Below are 16039 nucleotides of genomic sequence, written 5' to 3' on the forward strand. Positions count from 1 at the left end.
CAAGCAAAAAATAAAATTTAAAAATCGGTGTTGTTAGAACCAAATGCAATCCAGATGTATTGAATTTTTTATTTCACGTTAATTTATTTTGAATTGTGTCCATTGTATGCAATTGATCTTTTATTTTGAAGGCCTGTTTTAGCCTTGGCGGTCGTCTGGGTGTTCTTGTTAATCATCGCCTTCGTTTTTGGTGAAACTCTTTGCTGCGAGACAACAGAGTGAACCACTTTGACACCGTCTCGTCCATTTAGAAGTCATTGGGGTGTTTAATCTCTGTTTTCATTTAGACGAATAGTTCCGCTCGACCAGAGGCTCGGCTCCTCATTTGTTCTGCCTGACAAATAATTTCGAAAGGCTACCGTGACATGTTTTCAAAAATACAAGTTTGGAAGATCACAGATGCAGGCCTTGGAGAGGCGGGGGCGCGCGGGGGGTAGGCTTTAAAAATCGGGCCCGCCGCCCCCGGCACAGCTTGCACACTCCAGGCTTCATCAAACAGCCTGGAAGTCTTTCTAGAACTACTCAGACAAATTAAAGTAATAAACAACAAGCCCCCCCACCCACCCACCCCGCCCCCCTCCCACCTCCAATTCCTTCTCCACATCCACCCTTAAATACTCACCAGACTTCACCTCCCAAGGGGAAAACAAACAGGCCGGGGTCCCGTTGCCCAGACGACGGAACGCTAATCAGCCCGCCCAGCCGCTGACCGTCTGTGTCCCAACTTTGTTTGTTTGTTTGTTTGTTTTCCCCAAACACACCAGGAGATTATCAGCACAGAGCTTCGACTAAAAAAGGGAGGGGGGGCACTTCAATTACATGTGATTTAGTCCATCTTGGGCTCATATGGCCGCGATGGATTTGATAGCGGGAAATAAGCGTGACCGTGAGTGGGCTGTAATGACAAAAGTGGCCTACAGGAACGTTGGGTGTATCTCGTTTAATTTGGCTTCTTACTGAAAATCACAAGTCAGAGTGGCGCTCATAATTGAATCTTTTTTTTTTTTTTTTTTATAAAGAGGTTGTCGGAAAATAGCAACAAAGGAAGGAGCTGCAAAGTACAGGAGGTCTCACCCCCCCCCCCCCCCCACTGTATGACGCGCACCTGTCAAGAGTCTTTTTTTGGGGAAGCGTTTAAAACTTCGCGACCCCACTTGAAGTTTGTCATGCCTGTTACATCATGCGCACGTACCGCGCTGTAGGTGAGCGCTGTTGACACAACAGCGTTTCTAACTGAAAACGGTGTCACGTTGGCTGTTCATTTTTCACAACAACTGCACGCCGGGGCCTGAAAACGCAAACGTTTTAAAACGGCCTTAAAAGTGGTTAACGTGCACATGTATGAATAATCCTCAAAGGTATATTCTGGTTTCAGAGCATCAAAGCAATGTCAATTTCAGAAACGTTTTTTCACTAAGTCAAAGCCAAGCGACATTCTGCATGTTACGGTTTCATAGAGTCTGAGTGGTAGCTGGACTTGCCAGCAGTCCAGACCTGGTAACTTTGCATTTTAGCTGCAACAGCTTAAAAAAATAATAATTGTCCCGTGTAACACGATAATGGCAGTGCGTCAAACACGCTTACGTAATTGTATCTACCCCGGTCAAGGATGACGCCTCGTACTGATGTCCAAAAACGTTTACTCGTGGAACACCGTGAAAACTAAAACATATTTCAAACAACAATCAAAATTAAATATCTTGAACAGGACATTAAATAAATAAACACAAAATGACATACCGTGTGCACCTTGGTAAACCGAAAGTAGATCAAATTACAGTAAATCACATAGACCACATGGTATCGTAGTTCTGTCTCTCTCTCTCTCAAGTTGTCTTCTCGATCTTTCTCTCATTCCTCGCTATCCACGGCACGTGACCCGGAAGTGATTCTTAACAAAACATTCCAAATAACCTATTCAGAGGATTTAAAGAAAAAACATAAATGAAAGTTCACATAGAAATACAAAATACTTTGCAAAACAACAAGCCTAAAATAAATTGTATTTTCGTTGTCACGGCAACCAACAACTCAGTCTTGGCGCCAGTTACAGTAGTTGTGAATCACGGTGCAGCATGAAAACCCCCGAACTTTCTTACTCGCCAGAGCTGGAGCAGGTTGGAGGTTGGGGAGAGTGTAAAAAAAAAAAAAAAAAAAGTACATTTAGCTCTCATTAACATGTGCCGGTCGAAAGCTTCGACTCCCTTCCAAAGCCAACATCAATGAGAAGGTGTGGAATTTGTCGCCATCATACCTCGCAGCCCCTTCTCCTGTCGTTTCGCGCAGACGTGCCAAGCCCAAAACCCGCAGAGGGGGCCCCGCGGGCCATCAATCACAACTCTTTTATCTGCGTCGAGCAAAGAGGGGAAAAACAGATAAACACTCTGCGCCGCGCACGTCCAAGGTCAATCCTCGCGTGACACCAGAGAGCCGCGCTTCGGAGATGCCGCAGACGAAAGCGATGGCGAGCCGGACAGATTTCAAGAGGCATGAGCAAAAAAAAAAAAAAAAAAAAACGTAAATGTTTAAGTTTGCGGATGTGAGAGGGTGGGGGGAGTCGGGGGGGGGGGGGGGCGTACCTCCCACAACCTGGCCGCAGTAGATCAATCACGCTGATATCAGACAGTCATGGGAGGAATGTCAACAGCGCTGACCTCTAACCCCACGTGTGAAGGCATTACAGCGAGGCGCTTACCCCCGCTTCTCCTCGCCGTGACCTTAACGCAGCCCCACGCTAATGCAGATTTTATGGATGGAGTTGTACTTTATAAAGACCGTCGGGCTGACTGGACGGTTCTGGAAGCCAGATGTGCCGCCACGGACAAAATAGGCCAATTACACGGAGACCGGTGGGGGGTGGGGGGGCAGTGCCGGGTCGGTTTCCACGAGGACATTGCGCGGGTATGTCCATCCAGCAGCGCCGCGCCAACCTTTTGCTCACCTTTTGTCGTTTGTTAGCGCCTAAGTATGCCGAGAAGGAAGACGAGCGGATTGACGAACCGGGGGGGGGGGGGGGGGGGGGGGTCTAATCCATTGGTTGCGGCTCTCGTTCTTGACAAAGGGGAACAACTCACCTTGATCCGTTGAAGTCCCGAAACTGTTCCTTGTTTGGTTTCTCATGGAAGGATCCGTCGGCCCTTCTGAGCCACATCTGGCCCGCGATGGAATTTTCTCATGTGGCCTGCCAAAGCTTGCCTCAATTTTTCCTTGACTTACAGTATGTTCGAACCTAGTAGCAGTTTTGCTCTCGCGTTTTGTTACTCGAGTCAATCCAACGTCGACCGTGCCGTAGCGTCGATGTGGTCCGTGATGGAAGACCCAAACGAGACGTTTGGGATCTCCCGTCGTAAACTCTGCCAAACGTACTTCGGTTTTTGAGAGTTGGAAACTTGGAAAGGTTTGTCTGTCTTTTGGGTACCGGCGGTGTGACAATTTTTCAGACTTGTTCCTATTTGTCGAGTCGTATGTCTGAAGCTGTGAAATTTTTCCAATTAGATTTTCAGCCTTGGTCACGATCGTCAAGCGCTGGAGAAGGCGAAAACATTCCTCGCGACATCAAAACAAAAGGCGAAGTGTGAGGAGTGTTATCTGGTGTCAAGAAGGCGTGATTAGTTGTGGAAGCTCGGAGGGCGAGGGGTGGTTGCGGGCGTCATAAAGTGTGAGACAGTGAAAAGAATGATGAGGCAAGAAATACACCGAGTCAAAGCACAGAGAGATAAAAGGATGGAGAGGGAGAAGAGAGATCAAATGTCAAGTCCACTGTGGTCCATTTTTTCCCGGAGACAGCTGCAGCCGCAACTGACAAATCCAGAGCGCCCCCCCCCTTCCTCTATAGGCACCGGGAAAGCACCGGGAATTTTTTCCGACATCTCAGCTCTCCGCTCCTGAGGGAACCCCTCACCCCTCTCTTTGGTAAAATGGCGAACAAGTCGAGGGGAAGGTCACGGCCAGTTCCCACTTCCAGGCCCTTACATGGCTTTTGCCCCCCCCCCCCCCCGGCAGGCCTGTCACATCAAAGCAAAAGCCCCCAAATCTCGGAAACACGGAATTCTCTCACCCTTTCCCCGATCCTTCTCGCCACCTCCTGTATTTCCACTCATAATGATTTGTATTTATGTGAGCAGGGGCAAGTGTGAAGAGCGGTGATCTAACCGTCACATGGGGGGGCACGATAATATAGTCGTGTCATTAAGACTGGATGTCGCCAAACGTGTACGGCGTTTTCGAAGCCGTCTCAGTTCAAAGGAGGGCTGCTCCTGCTGGGCTTGTAAACAGCGAGAGAATAAAGTGAGTCAAACCAATGCGGCAGCCCAGCGCCATTGAGAAAAAGAACAAACGCCGGGCGGGCTTGCGGATATTAGCGCGGCGCTCGGGTAAGTACGTGGAGAGAAGGGGTGGCAGGGGGGGGGTGGGTGTAGATGAGGATGGAGGGTGAGAAAGGTAGAAGGGGGTTTTGATGTCGCGGAATGCCGTGCAGCAGGGGAGTGCATCGTAACGTATCTATTGAAGTTCAAGCCTCCGCGTTTGCTACACGACATCTGTAGCCCATTTCCCTCATCTCTCCGAGCTGTGCGCCGTCTTTGCGTACAAGAGCCGCAATCGTAGATATTCCCTCACTAAGCTGCGTGTTTCCCGTCTTTTAGCTTTTTAAAAATGTATTTATTTCTTTTTTTTTGTTCCCTGATACTTAGCGCCTCTTTTCTGGCAATTAGCGATTTTGGCTGCCCACACACACCCCTTAACCCACCGGTGTCAAACTCCAGGCCCGGGGCCCAGATCCAGCCCACCACATCATTTTATATGCCTCCCCCCCACCCCCCGAAAGAAAATCATGTGTGTCAACTTGCATGATTCTTGCTAAAGAAAATGTACCGAAACGTCAAATTGTTACGTGTAATAAATGACATTGAGATTTTGCAATCATTTTGTTCGCCTTACAAGTAATAATGCGGTAATGTGATGAAACATTTTTGTGGTTTCACTGTCGTAATGGCCCCCCGAGGGAAGACGTAACTCAAACGTGGCCCGCGACAAAAATGAGTTGGACACCCCTGCCTTAACCAATCAGTTATTCAATCAATGAAAGGGGTCCGCTCCCTAATCCACCCTGAATCCGAATTTAAAGACATTTGGAAGAACGGGACACACCCCTGGCAGGTTCGCGGTCCCACTAATTCTCAGATTCATTATTATTTTTTCACACAGTTTATAACTCAATTTTGTTATGCTTTCAGTTGTTTGGGGTGTGCGATTCTACTGTGGACCACTAGATGGCAGCGCATTGTTTAGTTTGACGGTGCAAATATGAAACAAGAATGAGAGAAGCAAGTTTTTCAGCTCCGGCTAGTTTTCGCTATTGAATGTCACATCGTCTTGAGTCCTGCTTTTTACGCCTACTGAAAGCAACACTTATCGGTTCTTTTTTTTTTCTCATGCGCATCTTTGGGCATGAATATCAATGTCGATCAGTGATGTCAAACTCTTGACTGTGAGACCATAATAATGTCCGCTCGCCACAACAAATAATTCATTTTGAAACCCGACGCCAGTAAGTAATAGTTTGTTCAACTTGATAAACGTTCGGTCAGAGACACACTCAAGTGCGCAAGCTATTATCGTCTGCTACCGACTTCTCACAAGCTATCATCGCAGGCGTGTAAAAAAAAAAAGCTTCAATAAATTGATTTCCTCTCTGCGAGAGGACGCGTATCATCTTTCTGACATCTCCCCTCACGTCGCGCCTCACACTCCGCTGGTGTCTTCGCACCTCGCTGTCATCAGGGCACTCTGTTCACAAGGAGTGGAAGCACCGGTCGTGTCCACTGGGTCCGGGCGGGGAGGGGGGGGGGGGGGTGCGCAGTCAGTGAAATATGGTAGCTGTCGCATTAGGAAGTGCATTGAAGTTAATGAGGGCCGGTGTTCCCGGAGCAACATCTGCAGCTGGTTACCAGCCAACATCACCCCCCCCCCCCCCCCGCTCTTCCCCCACCATCTGCGAGCCGGACACTTCTGTGAAGACTGTGGTGGGGTACGGGAGTAACTTATTGAGGGAAACTGGACCTCGGGTATTGAGTGGTGGCACAGCCAGCAAGTTGGCGACGAAGGCTGGCCAATGGCTTGAAGGTCATGACCTTTCGGTGATGGCTTCTACATCGAGTAATGGAGACGGCGTTGTTATCAGGGCTATCAGCCGGCTAAGCTGCAGTAAAACCTCGGAAATCAGCTTACCCAATAGAACGTGCCGTAACATCTTTTGATATCGATCCGTCATTGGAGATTCTTTTTGATGGGTCACGTTTCCCGATGGGCTGCATTTCCTCAAGATCAACCAGTGAAGTAGAATCCATTACAACTACCCAAAAAAAAAAAGAGTAATGGCAGAATTGGTTTGTAATTCGGTCGTGTCAGCTTGCCGCACTGTGTGTAAGGTACTGATAGACCAGGGGTGTCAAACTCATGTCACAATTTGGGCCACATACGGACTTGGTAGATGTCAAGTGGGCCGGACCATTAACATTATACCATACTTTGCTATAAATAACCAAAATATCATGTCTTTCCTTTGTTTTGGTGTAAAGAAGCATTGGCGCAATGATACTGTCTACTGTGTTGGGTCTGTCTCAGGGACAGATTTAGACTGCTGTTTTCTTCCCTGATCAAAACAATGTTGTCTTCTCCTCTAATCAAAACGGTCTGCCCCAAGTGGATAATCCATGAATTGCATTTTATTGAAAATATTCATTCTGTGTCTTTAATGCATTTTTTCACTTTTAAATTATCCTGCGGGCCAGATTGAACCTCCTTGGGGGCTGATTCCGGCCCGCAGGCTGTATGTTTAACACCACTGTGATAGAAAGCAGGCGGGTTGTAGCCGGCCTGCAAATCTGCCGACTTTTGAGGCGGTGTGAAAGGCGTATCATTTGTGGAATGCTGGCAATGTTGGAGACTTTCAAATTGAAGCCTTTTGTCCTTTGCGATGAAAGCTATTGCCACTCTGTGTGCGGACATTGCCCGGCATGTGATTATCTGAACGGTCATGAAGCGAGGACACGCTCGTGGACGCGGCTCGGGCAAAGCTGCTTTCGATTTTATTTTTATTTTTTTTTAATGCACCTTTGGTAAAAAAAAAACTAAAAAAACTCATAGTAGCCACTTCGAAGGTGACCGCTACATCAACCGTATCCACAGACGTCATCGAAACACAAAAGTTGTGTTTTCTAAAGAGGGACGCGCAACAGGGGTCAAAAGTTGAAATGGTATCGTGCGCATTGTGTCGAAGACAGTAACACGGGGTTGCGTATTGACACGTCGATTGAGAGGCCGCCATGAATGGCCCCGGTCGCGGCTCTTGAAAAGATCACACTCTCAAAGCAGGACATCATCCGTTGACCCCGATTTCAAAGGGGGTGTCGACTCACCTCTGGCCGTTCACATTTTCATTTGGCGGTCTCACTCCTTTTGCTTTAATGAGCTTGAAGTTTCCAGATGGGAAAAGGTGTCAGTGTGGATGAGCTGACACGACCGCCGACATTTGTCTCATTTTCTAGTCGGTTGAATTACATCACGCAAATGCCGATTTGTTTTGAATACAGTAAAGACGTAAAGACATGAGGATTGTTTTAAGATAAATGAATCACTTTATTGTTCGGCGCACTCCTACAATGAAAGCGTCAGAAAAGAAGGATCCCTTGAGTACAGACACTTGACAAGTCCACGTACGGACTGTAACAAAAGTATTTCTAATTCATTACTTTCCACCACTACTTGATCATCGTGACAAAGACAATGAAGAACTGGTCACTTAACCTTTGCCGAATCCAAAAACGTAACCCCCCCCCCCCCCCCCCCCCCACGGTCAGCTGTCGCGACGTAGCAGTAGACCCGCTGAGACCATCCGATCATTTGTCACCTACAGTTCAGCTCGGGCAGCGCCACATCGCCACGGCCCCCGGCCGCATCATCCATCTTTCGAACGCGTATTTTAAGTGTGTGTGTGTGTGTGTGTGTGTGTGTGTGTGTGTGTTCCGGTGTGCGTTTCACGCCATTTGTCAATAGTTCAGAGTGCACCGTCGCTCATTCGTCTTCTGCAAGTGTCCTCAGAGTGCATTCTTTGTGTCCACTCGGGTCAGCAATGGCCGCCGTGTATAATGGATGAGTGTGTGGAGAGTGGGAGTCCAGTTTTTGCATATTCTGGCTTTTTCATGAGCACCCAAAAAAAAAGGGTCTCAAACGAACCCAGTTCTTATTAGAAGCATATCTTTGGCCACTCAACAAGGTTAACCTCAGCAAACATTGCTAACTATGTTTTCTCCGAAGACTTCAGATGATTCACTTAGGTGTTTGGTGGCCTTCTTGACCCCCGGGGGGGGTGTGAGGGGGCATTGCAGCATAGAGTTCTCCCCAGTTTACAATCTTGATCCAGTTGCCTCCCACTGTGAGGAGATTCCAACCGCACTGTTTGTCCCTCTCACTCGGTTTTTCATCGAGCAAACCTGTTCTTGGGACTTGATGGAGCGCATGCTTTTCAAAGGCTGCGTGGTTTGGCAAGGGGTCAAAAGATTGCCCCCCCCCCCAAAAAAACAGATCATTCGTAACAAATACAGAACATATAATTTTGGATACGGGCTTGGGGAATGTAGTGAGATGGAAATATCTTGTGTTTAGTGATGCCTTGACAGATTCCGTGACCGCAGTCGTAACTCAGTACTTGTTTCTCAAATCAGCTTTAGCCACTGATATGAATGGCAACGACTTAATCCGTTCCAGCCTCCGCATTGTCCGTCTACGTGCATTGTGCCACTGTGTTCAAATATCAATGCTAATTGTTAGTGTGTCTGTGGCGTTTCGCCGAATGTGTTAGCATCAAGCTAGCAGGGGCATTCCCAAGGCGACATTATTTGAAATACACATCTTGTATTTCTCTTTTGTTTTAGGTTTAGTTTGGCAGTAAAGCTCATCTGAAAGTGGCGATAAACAGCTTGGAGTCTCTTTTTTTTTTTTTGAGAAGTTGTTCAGTAGCTGCCCATAAAGTGAGTTGAGTTTTGAGCTCGTCGAACAGCGGCTTCTGAAGTCAGGTCACTGCTGTTTTTAATTGCTTTAGCCCAAACACACCAAGGTGTCTGGCAAATCCATGTCGGTCGCCGTCGTGTTTTCCGTTGTGATGGGAGATACCGTGTATTCCAGTCATTAGCAAGATCCAGTCTTGTGTTCACAGTATGAGCCCGCTGCTTTCCCTTCGCTCTCAGATAAATGAGCTTCATAAAGTGGAGCGTTTACTACCAGCATCCTCCCTCCCTCCTCCGCTTTCACCTTCATGCCTCCACACCCACCTCCCTCCCCTATTAAATCTCAGGTGCAACGCTTTCTTCTTCTTTTCCTCACCTCCTTTTTTATTATTATTATTATTATTGTCGTCGGTGCAGGGCGAAGGCTCTGGGATTTCCTCCTTCCATTTCCCAGGACAGAATTGCAATTACAGCTCTGGAGAGAGGAGGGCCAGCTGTGCAGGGGCCCCCATCGGGAAACGGTCGAGGACGCTAAGATTAGGGCGCCCCTCAGAGGAACGCCAGCGTGCCTGCACTTATATATCACGCTGGGATCAAAGCCGACGGAATAGTTTCCGAGCTCATAGCAAGGTCATCGTGACCAAACAGAAGCAAGCGCCCATCACAGCACTTTTTAGTATGCCGTGTTATGACCTGTCCCGAGCGTGAAAACCCACATAAAAAACACAAGCTGTGGCCGGGGGAACACGCTGTGATACCCTGGAAATGCGAAGAATGTGTTGAACAACCTTGGCGCTTGTTATCTGGAGCAACACGCAGACGCGGCGAAAGGATTGAAATGATGATACAATTCAGACAGCTGCCACTTGTGCAGGAATTCTGTGTTAGGATTGGGCAAAGAGATTTTGCATGGTGGCATAATGTCAATAAATTGTCAAATGCGCGTGCATAGACACACACACGCCACTGACTCATTTTCTCCTCCGACTGCAATACTTGCTGCCTTAGGCAAAAATAAATAAATAATACTGCGTCCAAAAGTAAATGTTCCGGCTCCGTTGTTGTTGTTGTTGTAACGTACATAGTCCAGCCTTTGTTCGCATGCGGACGTTTAACTCATTCACTCCCAAAGACGTTTTTAAACGTCTTTTCAGACTTGGTCCAGAATTGGCTGGTACTGAATGAGTTAATTTATAAATAACATTCAACCGGATTCATCTCCAGAAAAAAAACGATCCGAATGGTCTTCGCCTCAGGTCCAGTCAGAGTGTTTCTTCAGTCATATGATCGAGGGCCATTCTGGCACACTATTAAACTCTGCAATCCTCCTTTTTTTTTTTTTTAACCCTGAAGAACCCACGGGGTCTAATTTGACCTCTATAAATTCTGCTACTCAAATGCGACCCTTAAATCCCAAAGGGTCAAATTTGGCCCTAATCCTAAATTAGAATTAAAGCATTAAATAGTTGAAAAAACATATATTTTGGTGTTCAGTGAACATAGAGCAGCCATTTAATGTATAGTTCATCATTTTTCAAAGAAGAAAAAGGTTCTTGGGTTCTCCCGGGTTAAATTTAACGATACCAAAGGATTTCTGAGGCTGCCAGTTGGGACACTCAAAACGCCACCAATCCCAATCAATTTGAAGCCCGCAGCTTGTTCGGGGCGGCGTTCCAAAATGTAGTTGAGGAACGACATGTTCCGAGCCGTAAAATGAAATGCTTCATTTTTGGGGGGGGGGGGGGGCAGATACCAAATGGTGAGATATTTTAGAACCGAATTTCCACTGCCTGGGACATGACACACGTTTTGCTTTTTGCCTTTGACTCACTTGGCTGGTTTAGCCCGAAGTCAGCCAGCGATATGGTCCAGATGCGAGTAACCCCGCAAAGGTTAAGTGGTCTACTCTAGTGAGTGGATGCAGCATTGTAAAACTGCACCACAAAATATTTCGAAATATTTTGATATTTTGCCTCTCTCCGATAAGAAAAGTAAAGTAATTGTGTGCTGATGTGTGCCAGTGCAGCTTTTTATCACCAGACATTTGCTATTTCTGGAGAGTTTACATGTGAATGAGGAAATGCTGAATGATACGGAATGTTATTAAGCAATGTGAAATGAAGATGGGATGTAGAAAATTGGGGCCTGTTCAAAGTCATTACCAAGGTGAAATGAGCTTGCCGAGTGTTTTGAATTTCAAATGGGAATGATGATGTGAATGCATTTTGTTAAATGTGTCATTGGGAATGAAAAGGGCTTTTTTTTTTTTTGGCGGCAATTTTAGTGGTGACAATTCTTCATTTTTGATCAAATAGGGAATTTTTGGGAATGTAATTATGGGAAAACTGCATTTTTAGAATAAGAAAAATAATAGCCTGCAAGAGGTGAACTTCTGGAAGATGTTGAAGTTGGACTGATGTGAATTTGATGCATTGTTTGGAAGTCGACGCACGTCAATATAGTAAAGGGCAGACAAAATAGGAACTTTGGCATCGCGTGCTTTACACTGACAAGGTCATTCAAATAATCTTGTCCCTCGATGCTCTGTCAAGTGTGAGAAATTCAAGTTACGTCACGTTGCGATGAACTATCAGTTGTGCCACAAGGCGAGTGCACGGAATTTGAGAAGACCGGGGCTTCCTGTTTCATCTGTCAATCAAATAGGGCTCAGTTCATTTGGGAGGCGTTGACGGCCGCTTCCCCCGTGTCGCACGTGAACGGAAACGTACCTCGGCAAACGTGACGCCTGATTGACATCCCGACCCGTGACACATAAAGGCTGCGAGTGAACCCCTGACCCGCAGAGCCCTTGCCAGATCCTTGCCACACAGGACGCCATTAATTTAAAAAAGTGCCTTTTGATGGGCGCCTGTTCAGCTGCAGGCATCAGCTGCCGGCTAAGTCGACGTATGCCAACAGCTGCCGCCTCTGTCAGGCTCTGTGCAAGCGCGTCACCAAAAAAAAAAAAAAAAAAAAAAAAGAGAGAGTGATGGTGGCAGGAGCCCATCGGGGGGCCCGCTGGGAACGGCCGGAGAGGCGCAGACGGCTGGGTCATTTGGCTCGGAGCATATGGTGAAACTCAAGTGTGTAATTTACCCGTGACTACGGGTGGCCCGGCGTAAGCATACGTGCGCACACACGCGCTTATCGACTCTACTACATGCATGGTGACAGGATGTAATTTACCTGGGTGGCCGAAGATCAGAGCACTTTGTCATATCTCACATCTCAAACACTTGATTTTTTATTTTCTTTCTCCAAATCCATCCTATGCTCTTCCCCTTTTTGGAGCCCAGTTTGGTAATATATTTCTCCCCCTTCTTTATCTTCCCCACACCCCATCTGATTTCTCAGATGTAAAAAATAATAATAATTGGTGAGCCCTCTGGCCTGAAGCTCTGTCGCCCTCTGTTGGTCATTGTTTTTTATGTCTCTTGTACATAAACGTAAGTGAATTTCATTGCTCCGTACTTGTGACGTGCAACATTCAATCATGTCGATTCCGTTCCACAAGAAATGCAATTCTATTCCACGCAAGGGTATAAACCCGTGCTAGGCTTTAAAGAAACAGCGATTAGACGCTTGTCAATAATACCTGTAAACCCCGCCCACTTATCCCATAGCGACCGTGAACCGAACCTATCTGGTTTCCAAACAAGACGGGCCTGTCCCAGACGTTTACAGTTGGCGCTGTTTGAGTTGTCTGTCTGATATGAGACATAGTGTGTGTGTGTGTGTGTGTGTGTGTGTGTGTGTGTGTGTGTGTGTGTGTGTGTTTTGTGTGATCTCCATTCTCAGCCAGTGGGGCTTTAACTCCTCTCCAGGTGCACAGAAGTCAACCTGAGGGCACAGGAGGCACATACAATTGCGATCACTATTGCCGTTTTACGCATGCGCATACCGGCGCGTTCCTGGAAGCAGTAACTGTGCGCTTTCAACATACAGCCGCGGTCTGCTTATAAGGACTTGGCAGCGTGCGGCAGGATAAACATCCCGCTTCTCCGCCTCTGCACGTGAACAGATGGGAGGGGGAGGGGGGGGGGGGTCGAGGCAAAAGCAAGAGCGAAGGTGGCGGAATGACAACATGCTGGGTGATTTACTGTATACAAAAGCTTTTTTTTTTTTTTTTTAGCTGCAGGTCCAGAAAGGTTTATCATGATTATTGTTTTGTTTTTGGAGTGGAGTTAGGGCGGTTTGACAGTTGCACAGTTTGGGGCCAAACAAGCTGCTGTGTGTACGATGATGCCGAAAGGAGGTTTTCGGACGTTAACTGCCACAACAGATGATCAACCAACCCCTCTTTGAAGCGTTTCCGATCTGTGTGGTCCGTAATGAGCCTGCTAAACATCTGCTACTCCCGTATTAGAGGCTATTTTCTCCATGTGTCATCCTGTAATATGGAGAAATTAAAGTGCAGGGCCTCGTTGAGTGTTTATAGACACTCACACACACATACACGTTCACCAAGAGCAGACATAACATAAGGAGTCTTAAAGTGTTTTTACTAGGCGAGTGACGCGCTGACATACCTTCCCAACAGCGCAACTTTCCATCCACTACAGTAAAACACGACCGGGTGTCCTTGGTCCATTTGCTGTCAATACCACTGTGCCGTCCCCCCAGCCCCTCTCTGTTAACAGGTTTACACCAAGTGAAATACTCTAAATCTGTAACTTGTACTCAAATGGTTCTTTTTGGGGGGGGGGGGGGGGGTTGCGCGATGAAAGCACTAAAATCACTTTTGTGGATTGAAAGGCAAAAATCTGGGACGGGTCTCCCCCCACCCCGGCAAATACAGCAGCTCGTTTATGCAACAGCTGACCGGATCATGAGTATATGAAGGGAAACAGTGCCGCCTAGTGGCAAGATGAGGAAAAACAACAGACGCATGCAAGTGTTGCTATGTTGTGTGATATTTATTTTGAAGATCTGCAAGTGGGTGAAGACACTTGCTCAAAACATAATAGTCAATTTGGTTTTTTTTGTTTGTTTTTTTTACAGCAAATGAGCAGTTCCATATTTCCGTCCCACATGAACAAACTTCAAGCAAAAAAAGTCCAGTCTTCGGGGGAATCACAGACGTCAAGTGCTTTTCAACTTGCTCATATCCTGCTGGATTTCACTGGAGATCTCCTCCTCAATCTTGGAGGTGTCGTACTCCCGCAACATTTCGAACTCCTGCCAAGGCTTCGCCCACTTCTGCGCCCGCTCCATCCTGGCCGGCGACACGCACAGGTCGAAGCGGATGCCCCGGATGTCGAACTTGGGCCGTTCCCAGCGTTTGGACCACGGCCGTGGACGCATTTTCACTTTAAGCTGGAGGACGGAGAGCGAAGCAGAGTTCAAATATGAATTCCTCCCAGGTATGTGCCATTAGTAACCCAACTATAATGTGTCTCAACATTTATTTGTTTTTGTTTTTTTTGTCTTGATTTGTTGCAGACCTTGTGCTTCGTGATAACATTCTTTTGAGGACCTGCCATGTTTACTTTGATACTCCAGTTGTACTTAGTAACGTCTTTGAGTTGCAAAATGCCACTGTATTTCCATATTAGTAATTATGAGACGGATAAACAATGTTCACGCTTGTCTTCCAGATGTCCTGCTCACCGTGTTCACTGGCACCTCTCCGCTGGGGGAGACGGGCACAGGCTTCATTTCCGGATCCACGGTGCTGTACTCGGGCAAGGCGTCTCTCAGGTACATCAGGTTGTCATCCAGCCGTTTCTCCAGCTTCAGAACCCGGATCTCCTGAATGCGCGGATTGTACATCTCGTAGCAGATCTCCACTCCTGGAAACCAAACCGTCAATATTACCTGTTGTATTATGAATCGAAAAATAGCGGATTGATGAAGTCACCTTGACTATTGATGATGTTCCTGAGGATAAATGTTGCTCCGAGACCCTTCCCGCCTCTCTGGATGCAGATGCCAACAAAACTGTTTGATTTGCCGCTGGCATTGGGGTCAGCCATGGTCACAGCAAGGATGCTGCCTATAAAATCAAAAGTCACACAAGTCCCTATGATTTACGAAAACGGGTGTTCCTGTGCAGAATGGATGCTGATGCGAGTGACTTACCCACGTAGAATTCAGGAAGGTCGATCACAGTCCTCCTGCGGACCATGTCTTTCCTCTCCATGTAAAACTTCAACGGGTTTGTCCTCTGCCGTGGTGGGATGAACTCTGGGCTGAGGAACCTAATATGCAAACACACGTCAAGGTAGAGCTGAGTGATGTTGTCTTCAAACAAAATCTGAATCCCTCCTTGAGGGATTCCCAGCGGTACAATTAACGTGAAAATTAATGAAATGCAATTCGATTTTGTGCATACTTCCGCAGAGCTGCCTCATTCTGTGTTTTGTCTACTATGACAGGCTTGGGCGGTGGAGTGAATTTCGGGAGCCGGCCTCCGTCGCTTCCCGCAACCGGACGACACCCGGACGTGGACAAGAACCCTGAAAACAAAACAAGTCCCGGTTATTTAACTACAGCATTATAAGCATTGCATTACAAGGGGGACGGACGTTGTCGACCTCCCCGCTAACTAGCAGCGTTAGCTTCCTGTTAGCTCAGGTGGACACACAAAGGCTATTGTTGAGCAAAAAGCGGTCACTTACGTTCATTCCGGAGCTGTATGTTTCTCAATAACTTTGAGGAAAATAGACATATTTCGAGGCTTTTAGCGGAGGCCGCCATCTTTGACCTTCTGTTGTCGCGTGCCTTGTCCGGAAGCCGCGCTGGGCCAAAACTATGTTGGTTGAACTGAAGTACAGCTGACTGACCACAGGACGGCAGCATCGTTCTTAAAATGGGCTCGTACAGTTATTGAAATACAGTGTCAAAAAAATGTTAAATTGTTGGTAAAATGTTGCCTTGGGTTTCCCATTTGTTAATTGACATACTATCCAATTATGTGTATCATAGTCTTTCGTAAGTGCATCTCGATGTAATTAATATATTGTGGGAAAGCAATTCATTTCAGTTTTTCAATTGAAGCAATGATGTTTTTTCACGTAAATATTGAACAAAAT

At 46.9% G+C, this 16039-nt stretch overlaps 1 protein-coding gene and 2 long non-coding RNA genes across 3 annotated transcripts; 1 reads left to right on the top strand and 2 right to left on the bottom strand.

Annotated features, from left to right (window-relative positions):
* Positions 1 to 1623: 1623 nt before the first annotated feature.
* On the bottom strand, positions 1624 to 1797 carry LOC147187756 (uncharacterized). The gene is made up of 2 exons (XR_015097581.1): positions 1741 to 1797; positions 1624 to 1662 (listed from the first exon to the last, which is right to left on the bottom strand). It is a non-coding gene; the product is annotated as an uncharacterized LOC147187756 (long non-coding RNA).
* Positions 1798 to 5456: 3659 nt separating this feature from the next.
* Positions 5457 to 14743, top strand: LOC147187757 (uncharacterized). Its single transcript, XR_015097648.1, has 3 exons — positions 5457 to 5548; positions 14007 to 14368; positions 14603 to 14743. It is a non-coding gene; the product is annotated as an uncharacterized LOC147187757 (long non-coding RNA).
* Positions 13903 to 15806, bottom strand: LOC147187758 (large ribosomal subunit protein bL19m-like). Its single transcript, XM_086100195.1, has 6 exons — positions 15626 to 15806; positions 15340 to 15463; positions 15087 to 15205; positions 14866 to 15000; positions 14616 to 14797; positions 13903 to 14321 (listed from the first exon to the last, which is right to left on the bottom strand). The coding sequence occupies exons 1-6, from the start codon at positions 15804 to 15806 to the stop codon at positions 14088 to 14090; spliced, it is 975 nt and encodes a 324-aa protein (XP_085956321.1). The 3' UTR covers positions 13903 to 14087.
* Positions 15807 to 16039: the final 233 nt, after the last annotated feature.

This window comes from Hippocampus guttulatus, chromosome 20 (genome assembly GCF_054856545.1).
Source record: "Hippocampus guttulatus isolate MCC_2025c chromosome 20, RoL_Hgut_1.0, whole genome shotgun sequence".
Taxonomy (NCBI): domain Eukaryota; kingdom Metazoa; phylum Chordata; class Actinopteri; order Syngnathiformes; family Syngnathidae; genus Hippocampus; species Hippocampus guttulatus.